Source organism: Stegodyphus dumicola, chromosome 10 (assembly GCF_044657685.1).
Source record: "Stegodyphus dumicola isolate Sdum_Otavi_A_Nest chromosome 10, ASM4465768v1".
Classification (NCBI taxonomy): Eukaryota; Metazoa; Arthropoda; class Arachnida; order Araneae; family Eresidae; genus Stegodyphus; species Stegodyphus dumicola.
This window is the reverse complement of record NC_140777.1, coordinates 24,867,626-24,886,672: the sequence shown is the minus strand read 5'-3', so window position 1 is coordinate 24,886,672 and position 19,047 is coordinate 24,867,626. Positions and strand designations below refer to the sequence as shown.

General features: G+C 30.6%; 1 protein-coding gene across 12 annotated transcripts in view; it reads right to left on the bottom strand.

The window, feature by feature from the left end:
• The window catches only part of LOC146994926 (cullin-5-like), a 180,090-nt gene that overhangs the window by 61,950 nt on the left and 99,093 nt on the right, over window positions 1-19,047 (bottom strand). For 4 of the 12 annotated variants that reach the window (XM_085824789.1, XM_085824795.1, XM_085824794.1 and 1 more), the window contains one exon: window positions 12,361-12,460. The exons of 2 other annotated variants lie outside the window; for them this stretch is intronic. In XM_085824789.1, coding sequence (XP_085680915.1) covers window positions 12,361-12,460 — 100 coding nt within the window. Of the gene's footprint in view, window positions 1-12,360; window positions 12,461-12,693; window positions 13,455-18,314; window positions 18,391-18,540; window positions 18,766-19,047 lie in introns of those variants that run through there. 6 more of the 12 variants (XM_085824788.1, XM_085824787.1, XM_085824796.1 and 3 more) reach the window with 5 other exon arrangements.

The following is a 19,047-nucleotide window of genomic DNA, read 5'->3' as shown; positions in this document are numbered from 1 at the left end:
GCAAACATTTCTTTCTTAAATTATGTTTGATTTATTAATGACAATATATCTGTTTAAGATTAGGAAAAATCTATTACTCAAAGATGCTTTCCATTTTTAAAGACATCCATATGGGGGAAAAACATGCATCTTAAAATCAGAGAAATATGAAATTATGCCTAGCTTCTTTTCCCCAAGTACAAAATACTATCCCATGAGAACTTAAAAAGAACACAAGATTCTTTTGATCATTTCAACATGACATCATAAAGAATATCATCTCGGATGAATCACAGATAGATGTGTATTACACTCTAAGAGGAGAAAAAAAACTGAATATTCAGTTCTTTTCTTGGATTTGAAGCAAAACCTTTTGGCATATACAGTCAGCCTCTACTAATAAAAGAAATGATTAATTCTGCATGGTTAATAATTCATGGTAAATATGTAAATGACAAATGCAGTTCTGGTTCTTTTCAGCACTCAAATGCAGACAATTCCTCCTGCATTATTAAATGTGGTCAAAAGATTTATTAAGAAAGGTATATTATTCGCTGGATACTTTATTGCAATTACATTCCCCTTAATGCTAAGAATGTCCTTGAAAAGTATCACAATTTTTTATAAAGCATCAAAGCAATAGGTCTGAGTATTTAAAAAAAAATAACAACATTATATGTATATTAAATAAATGAATAAATATACAAAGCGAAAAACAGTTCAAGCCTAAATATAATTACATATATACATATATGTAAGAAAAATAATGAATATGTAAAAGATTAAATTATTTATGTTTTATTTATTTAAAGAAAAATAAATCCTGGTGCACCACAAAGTATTACACGAGACATGCAAATCGTAAGTAAAAAAGGCAAAATTGTAAGTAATAACATCAGTTTTCAATAATACAATGAAATCATACACAAAGAGGAAAAAAAACACACAAAAAAAAGTAAATACAAAAGTATAAAAATGTATAAAGAAATCTTTTACAATGTTTAAAATAAAAGTCAACAAAATCGTTGAAAGCTCAGTAGGCCAAAAAGATTAAATTAGCAACGTAAATTTCCCTTCTCTATTCTAAAAATAGTAACCCCTCTCTGTACTGCGTCATTTCGAGACTATTCTATGCCATATGATTCTTACGTAATTATGATGATGTAAATGGAACTAAAACTCAGCCAGCCAATAATAATTTTACAGCAATATTGACTGTCCAATCAGAATGCTTTGAAAACCAAAACTAGCTCAGTTTGACTTAGATTTCATCCTGAACATTACGCACTTGCTTTCTATGCTTTGGCCTGGCCACACTGCAGACTGTCTGCTTTTTCTTTCTTATTGCAAATTTATCTAAAATGTAAAATCTCTTGGAATAGGTACAATCAATGTGCCAACTTGATTTTCACCGCAACATGTTTGCTAAAATAAAAAATGAAGATTTAAACCTGCATTCGCCTCCAATTTCCTAGTCATTATGGATCAGCACTTCTACGCTATATTATGAGCACAAGGAAAAGCCGGAACACTGTCGAATTGTGCTTAGATCCATATTGAACAAGAATTTTGATTGCATAGTATCTAAAGAACTTGGCAGTCGTGGCAATTTTAATTCCATTTTCATTTGCAATTGATAATTTGTTGCCACAATCACTTGGCACTCTAGTCGTGCCTTTCCACAGAAGATTTACATTTTTGATATTGTTGAGATGGAAAGCAAGCCAGCGAAATTACATCTTAGCAGAGTAGAGAGCAAAGCTGAAGTGCATAGTTATGCAAGATGGAAGCACACGAAGAGAAAAGTTTTGGTTTGCAATTCGGTGATTGGCAAGAGGCATCTGCATTAAGGATTACGTAAGATCGCATGATTAATTTAAATGATGCAGTTTCGACTTAAGTGCTATTTTTAGGACAGATAGATGAAGTTTCCAAATGAAATAGAAAATAAAAGAGGTTATAGTGAATTAAATTTAGAAGTTTGCTTTCATATTTTTTTATCTTACATATATATATATTTATTATACCTTATATAGATATATATATGTAAGATATAATAAAATATGATGGCTACTACACTGAGAAATAATTGGCAGCCTCAGAATGACTATTCTAAATTTGGTGTTCATCCCCTAAGTTCATCTTTTCTCCCAAATTTGAGATCTCTCCAAGATCATATGACCGTTATATAAACGGCTTGCAAAGAGAACTAAAACCTAAAATTAACCAATTGTGCTTGGCTGTACATATATGTACCTGCCTAATATAAATGCTGCTTCGCGTGCAATTATGTCATTCATTTTCATAACTTCTCTTGCACTGCAAAACCTCTGTGCTGCTATGCATAATTGTCCTCCTTTGTTCCTGATCTAAGATGACATAGTATGGTGTCAACCTATGTACACTGCGCAAAAAAAAAAAAAAAAAAAAGGGGGGGACAGTTCTATATCTGCCTTTTCGGCTGAGCCGATTCACAAAATTCAAATTGTGTTCTTCATGTCTCAAAAGCGCGACTTAGGATATATATTACATTTATATATACAGTAGACTCCCGATTATTCGTAGGCGAATTATGCACAGAGCGGATTATCCGCGCATGACATAAAGTTTCCCCCCCCCAAGCGTAAAGCAAAGAAAATAAAAATGTTCACAAAACTGAGTGAAATGTTAAATTTACTAAACATCGTGCTTATTTATGGCAAAAATATCCCAGGCCTTCTCGGAACCTTACCCTCGGCCCCTATGATGAGTAAGTGATTACTCACCCTTGCAGTGCTCGCTTCACCACCCTTTCTCATCTTAATCTTACTGACACATCCACTTCCTTTCACTCGGCATTGTTAGTTTAAGCCTAATAGTGTTTGCGAACCAGTCCGAGTTAAATTTCTTTTGATGCGTCTTTTGGCTAGTTGACTCGTTCTAAGTAGCGACATGGAATTCGAGAAATTGAACTTCATTGGGAGAAACTTAGTGGTGAATAACAAGCAGCCGACGATTTCCACCATGAATTTGAAGAATTTGTTTTAAAAGAACAGCTATCTTTTGAACATATTTACAATGCCGACAAATCGGGACTTTTGTGGAAATATCTTCCCACTCACACTTTAGCATCTGAAAGTGAAAGTAAAGCAGCGGGTCATAAAAGCAGCAAGGAAAGGATCACTATCATGTCTTAATGTAATGCTACCGGTGAACATAAACTTAGACTTTTTGTCATTGGAAAGTAAAAAAAAAAAAAAAAAAAAAAAAAAGAGAGATCTTTTAAAGCCACAAGGATAGAAAATTTGCCCATTGATTAATTTAACCCCCCCCCGATATAATGTAAACAGTTCCGGGTGGTGAGAACATCGATGCTGAAAACATTAACGAGTGGTTGGAGTGTGACGTCAACGAACCTGACTTCGAACACTTGATAGATGATGAAATTGTGAAGACGGATTACTGAGCTATTTGGAAGAACAAGACGACACAGAGTTGGCCAAGAAACTTATGCTACGAAAAATGCAATCTCAGATCAAGAGAAAATGCTTCCAACAAAGCACTTTTCTGTTTTCATTAACAAAATGCATTTTAGGTTAGTTTTGAGTGATATACTAAAATATTAAGCATTAGTTAAACATTTCCTGCTGTTTATTTTCCGTTTTATTGTACATAAAACAATTTTTCAAAGTTGGAATGACTGTTTTCTCTTTTGCTATACCCGGTTTTAGCTTTTTTCGGATTATGCGCGATTTTCGTTATCCGCGGTGGCCGCACCACCCTATTCTGCGGATAATCAGGAGTGAACTGTAGCTCTATTCTAACACAGTTATTTTGACACAAAATTGGACTTTTTCTGAAATAACATACCAATTTTTTTCCATATTTCGATTCTACGACTCAAATTATGCCTAAATATGAAATTTTGTTAAATTTATTGGGAAATTTACAGAGAAATTCACAAATTTATGTTTGTGCTTTTTTTTTTTTTTTTTCAGTTTGCAGGAAGAATAGTTTACTTGACGAACTTCTTAATATATGGTAACCTATTTTCCTTTCCCTTGAGCGGAAGAAAGTCACAATCGTTCCTTTTTTCAAATAATGTTCTTTATATTATATATTTAATTATAACTGTTATTACTTCAAGTAATTTTTTCTTTTCGAATTTCATTTTAATTGTTTAAGTTGCATGGTTTCTTTCGAATGACTGTTTTAAAAATTTCTATTTACCCATTCGATTTGGGTAGTTTCAATAAAAGGTGCATCATTTATTTTCTTCAGATAATTTTCTTTGTAATTTTTTTTTTTTTTTTTTTTTTTTTTTTTTTTTTTTTTTCCTTCTTTGCCATAGTTGTTGTTTTAGGTAATTTTTAAATTTTCAGACTTTTATTTTAATTGTTTGTGTTGCACTGTCTTTTCAGATAATTATTTTAAAATTTTCTATTTATTCATTCGAACTGAGCATTTTAAATATATTTATTAATATAAATTTTTCAGGATTTTATTTTATTTATTTAAATTGCATTTCTTTTGAAAGAATAGACTATGATGCATCTGAAAATTGAATATATTAAAAGAGAAAATACAGTAAAGCACAGTTAACACGCCTTTCAATGTTCCGTTTAGAAAAGATATATAAATGAGAAGGAAGTATAATCGAGATTTTAACTTAGGGTGACTTGCATATATTGCTTTAAATAGCTTTAACATTGTGCACATTGCTTTACACAATTTTATCATCCTAAATTTAGTTTCTTAAAATGTTATTCATACCTTAGTCAAATATTTTATTTTTGAAATTGCAAGAATCAAATATATCATACGATAAAAAAGTTTTAAATAAAAAAAAATACTAATTTAATTTTTTCCCCCTTAATGGCTTGCTTTTTTTCTTCAGGCATTCTGCAAGTATATACAAAACTGTCCAACTTTTCGAAACACCTTGGTATTTCTGACGCCAAATTCTCCTTCAAATTTTTGCTTATTTTATTTTCTTCTTTCCTTCTACATTTATTTTTAGTGCTCACACAAGAAAATTAAGATTTTTCAATTGTTACACTTCCATAAATTTTGCATTCTTGTCAAATTTTTTAAAATATCAATTACATCAATTGCGTTTCCAGCTGAAGACACTTTTTCATTTTCTAGACATTTTAACTATAAATAAAGTTTAAAGCAAAGTCCAAAGTATAAATATTTTAATTAAAAGATTTTTTGCTAAATGACAAAGAAATAAAATACTCGAGCAGTGTTTATTCTGCACCACCGAGAGACTGATTATTATATTGGCTGCAAACAAACTAAATCATATTAAAGATCATGTTTTTTATACAATTAGTAGAATTATTTACTTAAAATATTCTTTCTAAGAGAATTAATGTAAAAATTTATATATATATTAAACTGGGACATGACCCAAACTGTCAACGTCCTGTTGCTTAAAAACATTGTAAAAATAAACATTAAACGAACTTTTTCAGTTTTAGACAATTCAATTTAAATGCACTTAAAGTAAAGTAGCAGACAATAACATGGTAAAGGTAAAAATTTACTAAAAACACAAATATTTTTTAAAAAAGGAAGAAATTAAAAAGAAAGTTAAAATTTTGAATAATATCCATAATTTTAAGAAAGTAGCTTTTCATATAGTATTAATAAATATTTATTACGAATCTTTGAGGGAAAAAATTTCATATAATTAGTTCTCCGTAAAACTTTATTTGAAATTTAAGGTTAAAAATAGCTGTGGCAATTCACTATAACAAAAAATCCATAAACCACATTTGGCGTTAGAAAATGTTGAATAAAAAAACTCTAATTTTTTGTAGATATGCTTAGCTTGGATAACTACACCTACTTTAAGATGGTGGTAAAATTTTATGGGTTATAATTCAAAATTTTTTTTCAAAAAATTTATAAAAATTATTTAAAAATACAAATTTTAAAAATAAATCATAAAAAATGGGTGAATTTTATTTGGAATGAACCTAAATTTCGAAACGAGAAAGGAAAAATCAAAAAAGTTTAATAAAAAAAGAGATATTAATAAATATATATCAAATGTAATTAACGTTAAGGAGCTAAAATTTTGAGAGCTAATTTTTTTAAAAACTACTCATACGATTTTTACAAAATTTTGCAGACTGGCATAATTTGAGCTGTAGAATTGAAATACGGAAAAAAATTGGTATGTTATTTCAAAAAAGTGTGATTTTGTGTCAAAATACCTATGTTAGAATAGTGCCATATATAAATCTAATACATATCCTAAGTCACGCTTTCAAGACATGAAAAACACAATATGAATTTTGTCAATTGGCACAGTGGAACAAGAGTTATAGAACTGTCCCACCCTTTTTTTGTGCAGTGCACATAAAAATTACTGTTGCTAACTATGATATAGAACTATCTTGTGTACACAAAAAACAATTGGATGTGCATTATCATGGAATAAAATTATGGTTTTTAAGTGGCCACATCCGCATTCGAGCATCACCTTTTTAACTAGGCAGTTAAGCCTCTCCAATGCAAATCTGTTGCAACCTTTCTTTCTTCAAATCAAAATATCACATATATACATACAAAAAATAAGAATTTTACATTCAAACTCACATACAATTTATATTTTAGCCTTCCTCTCGAAAAACAAAAAGAAAAATGAACTACAGTCAAAAGTCGTTAATTCGGACACCCATAATCCGGAATGATCTATAATCCGGACCTCAAAGCTACAAACTTTCTGTGCATGCGTCGCATTGACGCATGCGCGTAAGACCTTTACGGCTGCGAATATGCTTGTGCGCGTATGCAAAATATGTTTACGAGTGCGCGTTTAATGTACAATGGACAGTATAAGCTAAGCTAAAATTATCTATTTCAGTTAATGTTGCACATTGCGTTGTTCCTTAATCTTCAAATTGGATCCGGCTTATTATTTTTTGCAGACTATTAGAGCAATTTTATAAAAGTAAGCTTGAACTTTCGATTATGTGAAATAGAATTTCTAATATATATTTATTAATATGTAAAGGATCTACAAAGCGAAAGTATGTTTCGAAGTTCATTAAACAAAAAGTGGAATTGCTGCAAAAAATGGATAAAGGCATATCCTTTATTTATCTAAACTTTAACGTTTATTTATCTAAACTTTGTTTATCTTTAATGCCAGGGTGTGCAATGAATTGGAAGTTGATCTGTCAGCACTATCCTTATCTTCAGGGCAGATGTTTTTATTTTATTTGGCTTATAATTCCTTATTAAATGTAGTATTTCATCTCGATGTACTCCGTCTTTCATATGATTTAAATCAAATTCCTCGTTATTATAATTCGCTTCCGATAGCAAAGAAAGTGACAGAGGTTATTGAAAACGGAAAAATTTCGATTCATAAATTAGTCAGTAGACACAGCAATTACAGGACTTGAACAATGGAACTTTATAACTGAACAAGAAATTATGTCTGTTTATAGAATTAAAGAGAATGTATTATCACATAAAAAACGAAGCAACTTAAACAACTTACATTAAAAGAAATGTTTAATAAAGTAAACAAATAAATGTTAAGCTGCTTTTTTTTTTTTTTTTTTTTTATTTTGATACCCTTTAGATCATAATTGTTCTTTATTTCATAAATTACGGTTTCATATTTTTAATTTTATAATTTCTGCATGCCATCTTACCAGATTTAAACTGATGATCTATAATCCGGAAAAATCGATGATCCGGAATCGCCGAAGTCCCGACGAGTCCGGATTAACGACTTTTGACTATTAATAACACATAACCATAGACAGCAGCTTGAAGAGAAATTAGTAAATGAGAAAAATTTCATAATTAAGATATTCATAAAATAAAGAATAAAGAATTCAAATACATTACGAATCAAGACTGGAAACAAAAGAGAATATTCAGTAATAAAGCGAATATTATCAAAAAGAATTTGCAGCTGTTAAGGCAATTTCAACATTATGAAGTGATTTTAAATCTTGAGATTATACAGTTTTTCAAAAACCTATAATTCCTACATATGTAACTAAAATACAAATAGTTCACTGCAGAGCTTGGTTTTGCAGCCATAAGCCAAACAGAAAGCAATTTTTGTATTCTTTAATGAACATAAAATAAACTAAAACAAAAAGAAAGGTTTTATTTTGATAATATAAAAATTCAAATTTTTTTTTTAGTTAATGCATTTTCAAAAAGATGAAAATTAAATTCAAAAATCAATATCGTTTATTTAATAGGGAAAAATTTACTCACAAAAATAATCAGATACTTTAAGTAATAGTAAAAAATTTACATTGTTTTTGCTTCTTAGCCTTTCATGAGATCACCTTTACACTTGATCACTTCATTTAATCTTTGGTCGCCCAAACGGTATAGTGGTTAGGGAAGCCCACTACGGTACCGAAGGGCCCGGGTTCTCCGGGAAGTCCAACCTCTCTTTGGAGTAGGCTCTCGAAAGCATTGTTCCATGTAATATGAATAAGACAACAACAACATTTAATCTTTGTGGCATTGATTTTACGAGTTTTCTGTTATTTTTTGGAGTATTTTTATGCCACTCCTCTTGGATTACTGCTATGAAAATATGCTCAATTTTCAATTTTTGTTTCTAGTTCCTTCCAAATATGTTCAATAGGATTCCATTCTGGCGATTGGAATACTGCCTTAATTACTTTTGGACACTTATATAACAGCCAGAGTCTAATTGTGCACAGTATGCTTTGGATCATTGCCCTGGTAGAATTTGAAACTATTTTGAACAGTAAGTTTTTGTGCTGACGATGCCAAATTTCACTTCAAGATGTCAAGGTACTTATACTGATCCATAATACCATCCATAAACTCTATACTACCAACACTGGAATGTGGCATAGATTCTCCATACCATAACTCATACTCCTTCATGTTTAATACTTGCTACTAAGTTTTGCTTTCGAAACTCTTCTTTGAGTTTCCTACACACCAGCACTTGTCCAACTGAGCAAAAAATGTTAATTTGCTTTCATCAGCAAACAACACTTTTTTCCAGCAGTCAGGTGTCTTTTGTTTCATCAATTTTGTGAAAGCGAGTTGAAATTTTCGATTTTTTCTTTAACCAATATAAAATTTTCTTCTTGCTACTCGCTTCTACCTACAACTACCATGATACTGCTCCAATACCAATACTCTACAATACCAATGCTCCAATAATACTATCCTACAAATTGCATTACTCTTCTTACAGTTTATGGATTTACACATATTCCATATAATTCAAGAAGTTCCGCAACAAGTTTAGGAGCACTCAGTCTTGATTCCTTTTAATATTCCTTAGAATAAAATGCTTCATTCTATAAGAATAAGATAACTTAAATGGTCGTCCAGGTTTATATATATATATATATATATATATAAGTAAATAAGCAATTTTTCTAATAAATTTCCCTTTCTTTTGATGGAAATCAATAACTAATCTGTGAGTTTCTAACAATGTTCCCTTTCACTGCAAGAATACATTAAAATAACCACTGCAAGAAAAACTAAAATAACAAACATTTTCTAAAAAGAAAATTTGAATTAAAATAGCAAATGATTTTTAGATTTTTGCCTAGTTTCTTTATTCTAATTCCATAAAATACTGTTTTTTATTTATTACAAACAATTTTAGTTAGAAATTATGAAAATGCCCGATTAATTTTGTGATATCTTTTTTCCCCATTTCAGCCTAAAATGCTATAAATCCTTTGAGAATATATAGTCAATAAAATGGAAAACACACAGAAGTTCTTGTCACTCAATAATTCTCCCTAACTTTTGAAAATATCTGCACAACTCTTAAACATCCCAAACATAATTTCACAGATATAATTTCATTTGAAAATAAAATTTTACAGTTGTCTCTCAAACATAAGGACACTAAAATTAAATAAAATTTGATCAGGAAATTGCTAAAAACAAAATCTGCAGCTTGATGAAATATATGGCAGTAAAAATAGCAAAAGCAAAACATTTAATTTTTTTAATTTACTATTTAATTTTTTCAAATTAATTTAGTACAAAAACAGAGCTAAGAAAATATGAATTCAAAGGGAATATTTTTTAATATTTTATTTAAAAGCTTTTCTCCTATTACTTACAAAAATTTATAGTCACCGATAATTTTTGTGAGACACTGTATGAAAAAATTAACATGAAACACAGTTTAACAGTTTTAGTTTACTTCAGTTTTCTAAAACTGAATACATGAATACATCAAAACTGATAATATTGACATTCATAAATTAATGGGAAAGAAAAACATTATTTGATACATATACAGATAATCCTACTTTATATCACTTTTTTCACAAAAAAAGTCTTCCATACCACATTTTTCAATTTATGAAAGAAATCTAAAGAGATTTGGGGGTTTCATGAGAAAAAAGAAAAATGTAAAAATAACATTTGCTGCTTCTTTCAAAGCATCAGCTGGAGAAAAATATAGCTTCGACTGCAAAAAAATATGCAAGTATACAGAGTTTTGTCTACCATTTTGATGATCTATGATAGATTTAATCATTCTAATGCTGTCATACTTCCAAGTCTGTAATACGAGCTATCAAATACTGACTTTTAGCTTTGAGGCACATAGATAATTGAGCCACAGTCATGTTGACCTGGTGAATAAAAATGACAATTTTTTCTCTGTCCACCAATATTTCCTAATTATTACAACCTCTGCTATTTAAACTGTGCCTAAATTATTGCCAAACAAAGAGCAGCCCTAACCATTCTGAATTTTAGTCCACCTGCTATGAAAAGAGGTTTGAGTAGAACTGCTGCTTTGGCACAATCCATTAACTTGAGGGATAATAGATTTAAAGTTGTAAGTTTAAGCATTTATATGGAGAAATTCTTGGGATCAGTAAATGTTTTTGTGTCTACATTCAAAAGAATCATGGAAATATACTAGTTACAGACTGCATATGAGATGTAAATATGTTTGTTGCACACGTTCTTAATTTTTTCTTGATTAAGACTCATTGATAATTATCTGTGCACTGCTTAAATAAGGGGGATCAACAAGGAAGTACCCTTTTACCACAGTACCCTGTATTGCCTACCAGTTCCCCTTTTGACTAGTGATGAGTCGGTACTACCGAACCGGGTATTTTGTAACGGGTACTGAAAATCGGTACATCCAAGTACCTGTTACTTCAGTACCGAAATCGGTACTTTTCGGTATTCGTTACTTTTGTACCGAAACGGGTACTTTTTGGTATTCGTTACTTCTGTACCAAAACGGGTACTTTTCGGTATTCGTTACTTCTGTACCGAAACGGATACTTTTCGGTATTCGTTACTTCTGTACCGAAACGGGTGCTTTTCGGTATTCATTACTTCTGTACCGAAACGGGTGCTTTTCGGTATTCGTTACTTTGTAACGAAAATATGCATCTCTTCTCAGTATTTCGGTATTCGTTAATGGAGGATCGATGAGGGTTCAGCTCACTTCGGTTTTGGTACGAGGACAGTAGTATCTGGTTGTATTTGTGAAATGGTGATATGCGCTCCTCTTGTCCATGAATAGTCTGCTCCTCAGACACTTCCGTAGTTGATATGTTTTCTGATATTCAAAATCTTACTCCGTACAGATAAAATCAAACACGTGGTGACGTGGCAGAGTTCCTTCAGTGCACAAAATCGTTATCAGTACTCCAAATCGTTACTAGGGCACTTCGGTACTCCAAATCGTTACTAGGGTACTTTGGTACTCCAAATTGTTACTAGGGTACTCCAGTACAGCAAACCGTTACTAGGGTACTATGGTACAGCAAACCGTTACTCCGGTATTTCGTTACTTCGGTTCTCCAAATCGTTACTTGGGTATTCGGTACTTGAAAAAGTAATGGTTACTTGAGTAACGGGTACTTGTCTGTACCCGTTACTCTCGTACCGGGTACAAGAATGTACCGAAGTTGCCCATCACTACTTTTGACACAGCTTAATTCAAGGTTGTCATTGCTATTATCTCTAAACTCCTATATTTTTAGCTACCGTCCCAGTTCAGTTTACATGTTATTTCTGTTTATTTTGACTCTGCATACTATTCTTATTTTTAGCACTAATTTAAATTAACTTAGTTGATATTACTTAACAGTTCTTTTAAGGCCTCAAAAGTATACAAAATTTGGTCATACAATGATTGATAATTACCTTTACACTATACGCCTTTTTACATCAAGTATGATTGAACAAAATTGCTCTATTTTCATAAAACAGATAAAGGCTGTATATAATCCTTACCATATTAACTTTGCTTAATAGTTTTCTCAAAAAGCTAATTACAGATACCTTTATGCAATAAAAAAACTATACAAAATATTAAACATTAGTCAAAATTTTATACCAGAAAAAAAATATGAAGCTATTACTTACAGATTGAGCTTGTGGAGTAAAATCTAGGATATGCTCCTGCAAACTCTGATACAATTTTAATGCACTGTTATCTTTACCAAGGCAAACATTATGTACCAACCTATAGAATAAAAAATTTTTTAAAAATTAAAAAATTTTAAAAAATCTACCTCAGTAATTATTATTTTAGCTCAAACCAATACAGTTTAATATTTCCAATCTGTACATCATTCCATTAAGTACACCTAAACATGCAAAATTCAAGTCATTTACTTTAATGTGTATTATATATAGATGATGCTTGTTATGACAACTATAAGTAGTATTTTATAAACTGGTGTAAAACATCCTTACCTGATGAAAATATAATCAATTCCTTTCATTACATCATAGCTGGTAATTTCAAAATATGAAAAAGCGGAGAATCTTGCAGAAAACCAGGAGTTGCCAAGAAGTGGTGTTCTTTTTTTTTTTTTTTTTTTTTTTTTTTTTCTGGGCAGCAATGTCATTTCAAAATAACTCCATATTAATTCAAAATTTTTTTGTAATATACTATTGTGATTGACTATTGAGCTATTTATAATGTGTTTCTGGTGTAAAATATATTAATATTTAATTAGATATTCTACATTTTATATTCTTTGGCTACTTCAGTTTTATATTTTTGTAATGTGAGAAGATCCTGAGCAAGGCAGAATTTTATTTAATGACGTACTTTTTCAGTAGGATGAAAATAAAATGAATAATTAATGTTCATACTACAGTCAAAAGTCGTTAATCCGGACTCGTCGGGACTTCGGCGATTCCGGATTATCGATTTTTCCAGATCATAGATCATCAGTTTAAATCTGGTAAGATGGCATGCAGAAATTACAAAATTAAAAATATGAAACCATAATTTATGAAATAAAGAACAATTATGATCTAAAGGGTATCAAAATTTACAAAAAGAAAAAGCTTAATATTTATTTGTTTACTTTATTAAACATTTCCTTCAATGTAAGTTGCTTCGTTTCATGTGATAATACTTTCTCTTTAATTCTATTAAACAGACATAATTTCTTGTTTAGTTACAAAGTTCCGCTGTTCAAGTCCTATAATTGCTGTGTTGAGAATACCGACTAATTTGTCAATCGAAATGCTTTCGTTTTCAATAACCTCTGGGTCACTTTCTTCACTATCGGAAGCGAATTATAATGACGAGGAACTTGATTTAAATCATATCAAAGACCGAGATGAAATACTACACTTAGTACGGAATTATAAACCAAATAAAATAAAAACATCTGCTCTGAAGATAAGGATAGTGCTGACAGATCAACTTCCAATCCCCAGCGTGAAATTGATAAACAGATTTCGGATTTCAAAACATACTTTCGCTTTGTAGATACAAATTACATATTAGTAAATATATATCGGAAATTCTATTTGACATAATCTTTCTAATCTATCATAATCTAATAATGACGTTTCTGCCCCCCCCCTCTGCCGCAGAGCAGTGTGAAATTGATAAACAGATTTCGGATTTCAAAACATACTTTCGCTTTGTAGTAAATATATATCGGAAATTCTATTTGACATAATCGAAAGTTCAAGCTTACTTTTATAAAATTGCTCTAACAGTCTGCAAAAAATAATAAGCCAGATACGATTCGAAGATTAAGGAACAACACAATCTGCAACATTAACTGAATTAGATAACTTTAGCTTAGCGTATAACTCCGTTACACATTAAACGCGCATGCGCACAAACATATTCGCAGTGCAAGGGTCTTATGCGCTCCCGTAAACGCCTGTGCGCATGCGTGAACGCGACGCATGCGCAGAAAGTTTGTAGCTTTGAGGTCCGGATTATGGGTGTCCGAATTAACGACTTTTGACTGTATTATGTAAACAAACTTACTATATGTGAATAAATTAAAATATCATTTTTTCATGTAAAATAAATTAAACATAAATATTAACTGATTAAATGTTGCTCGAATCACGATGAAAAGTTCTGTAAATACCTACAGCAAATTAAGACAAATCAAATAAAATTTAATAGGAAAAGTTATGCTGAAAATCATTAGAAGTGAAAGAATGGAATTAGCCCAATTTCAGTTTCCTTTACCTAATAAACTGCATTTATTGGCAGGAAATGTTTTACTTTGTAAAAGATAAAAATTTGAAATCAGGAGATATAATGAAAAATTAGGAATTTCCTTCTAAAATTGGAAGTTGGTAATTATGTAATACAGGGTATCCAGGAATTCTTTCCCTGCTTATAAATATTCATAACACATAAAATATGACATAAAGACACATACTTTTTTACCTTGAATTGCATGTAACATATTCAAGTTTTTGTGTACTTTTGTGTGTGTAGTAAGTTTTGTGTAAATTTATACATGTGATTCTTTCATTGCCCAAAGGATATCCAGGTGATATTTCAATTCCATCCTTGTGTTGGTCAACATTACATGAGAGATGGATGTTATGACTTCAGTAATTCTGCATTGTAATACTACAATACAGGCATGAAAGCGCATGTTGGCAAAAAAAGCTGAATAACGCGCGGACACAAAATTACACAAAAACTAATTGCGCACGCGCGACCTCAAAAAAAAAAAAACACATTTTAATATAAAAAGTATTAAACATATACATATAATTAAACTAAAATAATACTTGTACTTACTATTTTGCTATTAATTTTATCTTGTAAAAAAAAATTAATAAATCACCAAGAGATTGTAATGAATTAACCTTCTTTAAGATGCTATTTATGTAACTTAATTTAACAGTTGATACATGAATACTGTACACAGCATTACAACACACTAATATACATATTTATGTTATATATTACTGCCCATTTTCAGGCAATAACAAGTTTTAGAGATAATATATAACTGTTACTATAGCTCTCAATTATCTTCAATAAACAGTACTTTGTATAACACCAGAAAAAGTAGTCATATGAGATAATATAGTTACAAAATAACATATAGTTAAAGGAGGAATACAAAAAATAGCTATTTTGTCTCAGTCTCACTCGATCCTGATTAAAAATTTTTAGGGAAAAAGCTTTTTCTTTTTTGCTACTTTTGCAGCCAACTTTTTTAATTTCCGTTTGCGAGTTTGTCTCGATTTCTTTTCAGCAGCTTTCATACAATCCATTGATACTTTTTTATTTTCTTCTTTATTTTCTGCAATGTTTAATTGCTTTTTTTTTTTTTTTTTTAGATTCTCGCTCCTCCTTTTTAATCTCTAGCTCTTCTTTGTACAGTTTATGAGCATTCCTTAAATTTTTACATGGAGTTTTGTGTACTGGAGAATGCATGTGGTTATCCTTATGTCCGACAGATGGCACCAGCACTGATGGCTGAAATTATTGAAGTCAGCTCTTGTTTTACGGTTGGTTGCTCTTCTTTGATTCGATATCCTGCGCATCTAGTTCCGCCTTTCCACATAAGCCCCACCTACTTCGTCTTGATGTGAAACAACGTATTTCGTGATCTCAGCTCAGGCAAACTCGAAAAGTTCGCAACAAGGAGTGCCCACGTTTGATCGCTAACCCAGCGTAATATTATACGATGGCATGATGTAAAGTTTTTTTACAAAGAAAAGAGGAAGAAAGAGAGCATGTCCTGTAGTTACCTCCCCACACAACACCACGCCGGTCGCGATTTTTCAACGGTTCTGCATCGATCTCAGAAACAGCCTGGGTGATGTTCAAAAAAGCGGAATTACGCGAAAACACAGAAAACTTTGATACCTGTACAATATCATTCACTGGTGTCTAGTAAACCTGGTCCTTGACATAACCGCAAAGGAAGAAATTCAGTGGTGTTGTCTGGTGATCGTGAAGGCCAGTTTATGGAACTATCCTAATAGGCATGGATATCTAGCCACCACTAAATTAACGCACTATCTTGTGGAAAATTAAGTCCAGAATATCCCAAATCTGTGGCACAATAAGTAATTGCAATATATTGCGATAGGTATTGACTGTGATCATCTTTTGACTGAAGACACAGGTTCCATGATTTAATTGTGCATAAAATCGCACCACACATTCAGCTTGTGGCTGTTTCTGATGGTCTCCAACATAGTGTGAAGAATCTCGCATCCCCAGATTCTAGCATTGTGTCACTTGACACCACCATTCAAATGAAATGTGGCCTCATCTGAGAAAAGGACACATTTCAGATAGTCAATATTTTTTTCAATCTCACACAGCTTGGCAACAGCAAAGTCATAATGAGCAAGGCAATCAATCCAACAAACAAAGTAACAGTAAGCATGTACACCAAAACTTGAATATGTTACATGCAATTCAATATAAAAAATATTTGTCAATGTGTTACATTTTGTGCTTTATGAATATTTGTAATCAGAAAAAGAATTTTGGGACATATTGTATAGTGATCACTCGGTACAGTTCAAAAGCATGACAATGTAATAATAATAAATTAAATAAATAATAAATGAATAATTTATGCTAACATAACTTATTAACACAAATTTTGTAAAGTTTGAAGGCAACCCACATAGGTTCCTATTTTTGAAGTAACAAATTCTTCAGAATTTTTCTGCGCCTTCAAGAAGATGAAACAATGTCATCTTTCTTGAAATTTATAGTTTAATATAAAATTTAAGCAAATTGAGATATCTTTACCAAGTTTTTATTTTTAATTCCAGTAAAATTTTATTTTTAATTTAACCACTTAATTCTTTAACTAATTATAAAGCATACAAAATCTGTAAGTAAAGCAATACGAGTATGTTTAAAACAGAATTCTAGATCTTGAAGAAGAATTAAATTTTGATTAATCTTTAGTTGTATCACACTGCTGATAATGGTTAAAAATATATAACATGTCATAGCTTTCAACCCTGAACATGAAAATTCAGGAGGTTTTTCAGACCCGAAATTGGGTGTTTCTGGAAGTTTTCCGCATTGTATGGTAGCACCTTTTCAAACGAACTTCAAACTGGCCTTGAAGACCCTTTATAATGGTTATTCAACTATTTATAATGATTCTGATGTAAAACATATTAATATTAGTTGGTAAGTTAAATTAAAATTTACTTTTTACTTGCCTTTTTAGTATTATTTATGTATTTTTTTATAAATAGCATCTAATTTCTTTTTGATTTATTTGCATAATTTGTGCCAGGGAAGTTTTTTTTACGCAAGAGTTTCTAAATTACTTTGGTTTTCTACTCTTAATTGACTTTAGTTATCCTAGTCTTTACTTGCTAATTTCTCTAAATTCCACTTGTTTAAATTTCTTTTTAGTAATTCACAATTTTTGGTTTTGAATTTTTCTTTTACCCTTGCCTACATGAATGACGAAACATGAATTGAATAACTGAAGAGTTAGGTTTGGAGGCAACTTCGCCTTGATAAGTCTGTCTCCTGCCTGCTCAACAATTATTCACTTATGCATTTTTATAAATTTTTAGGATTAAAAAAAAATTATTGGAATTATATATTATACATTTATTATATATTCATAGATTTTGATACTTGCACTTGATTTACATATGCTCTCAGAATTTAATGATATTGTAGATTATTATAACATAGCAATAATTAATCATTTATTTGTAATTCAAGTTCATTTAAAATTTAATCAACTTTAAATTTGCTTTTTACGAATAGAGAATGTTTTTTAAAATTTAATATTTAATTAGATCTTCTAAACTTTAAATTAGATATTCTAAATTTTATGTCCTTTGGCTCTAATTTAATTTTGTAATTTTCTTACACTTTTATACTAAAAAAAATCTTGAGTAGAGAAGGAAGAGTTTAATTTAGTGCAGTACTTTCAAATGTGACAAATATTATATTAAATAATATACATACAGTTGTGTAGATAAACACAGTACTGTACTATTCACTGAAGTAAAACAAAATGAAATATAAATACTACCTAATTAAACATAGGCTGAATTTTCATAAAAGGTTCGATACTTACACTTACCTGGTGCAATTTAATGATTTTTTTTGTAAGTAAAAAGATAAGTTACTTGATGAGTGCAAGATTGTAGTTTTTGCACCTGTTTTTAAAAAGATTTCCAAACTATCAATATTTATTTTAAGTTGGCAAGCATTATCAACAAATGAGCATGTAAGCCTATTTTAGCAATTTAAAATGCAAATTTTAATTATTAAATGAGGATTATGTGATGCATTAAAAAACACATTACATTCATCTCCAGATCTTTCCGTAATTTTTTAGCATTCTTCTTCCAAGTACACAGTGCTCTGTTTTCACTTTAAAAAAATCAGAGAATTCCAGAGGCGGGAGGGCTGTGTGATCACCGAGGCAAGCGGCAGCACGATCGCTGCGCTCCGTAAAAAAGTGAAAATTTTTCCTTTCCTCTTGGTGATTATCAATTAAATTTCTTTGAAAAATTTTTTATTTTTCCTCTACAAAACCTATATCATTCTAATGAATTTCGGCTCCGATGTTGACGAGAATAAAACAGCGGACAATGTAAGGATATACTTCAAAAGACTGGAATTTTAAGATAAGTACTTTTCTTTCATCTAAACTAAATCAAATTTCTATAAATAAGTGCCTTTAAATCAATAAATCTTAATTTTTCATCAGTTTAAAGCATTAAAAAATACTTGAAATTGCCATTGCTTGTGGCTTCCTTTGTGTATCAACTCGAAACAGACGCCAGCATTATCAGTTCACCTCTGTCAAC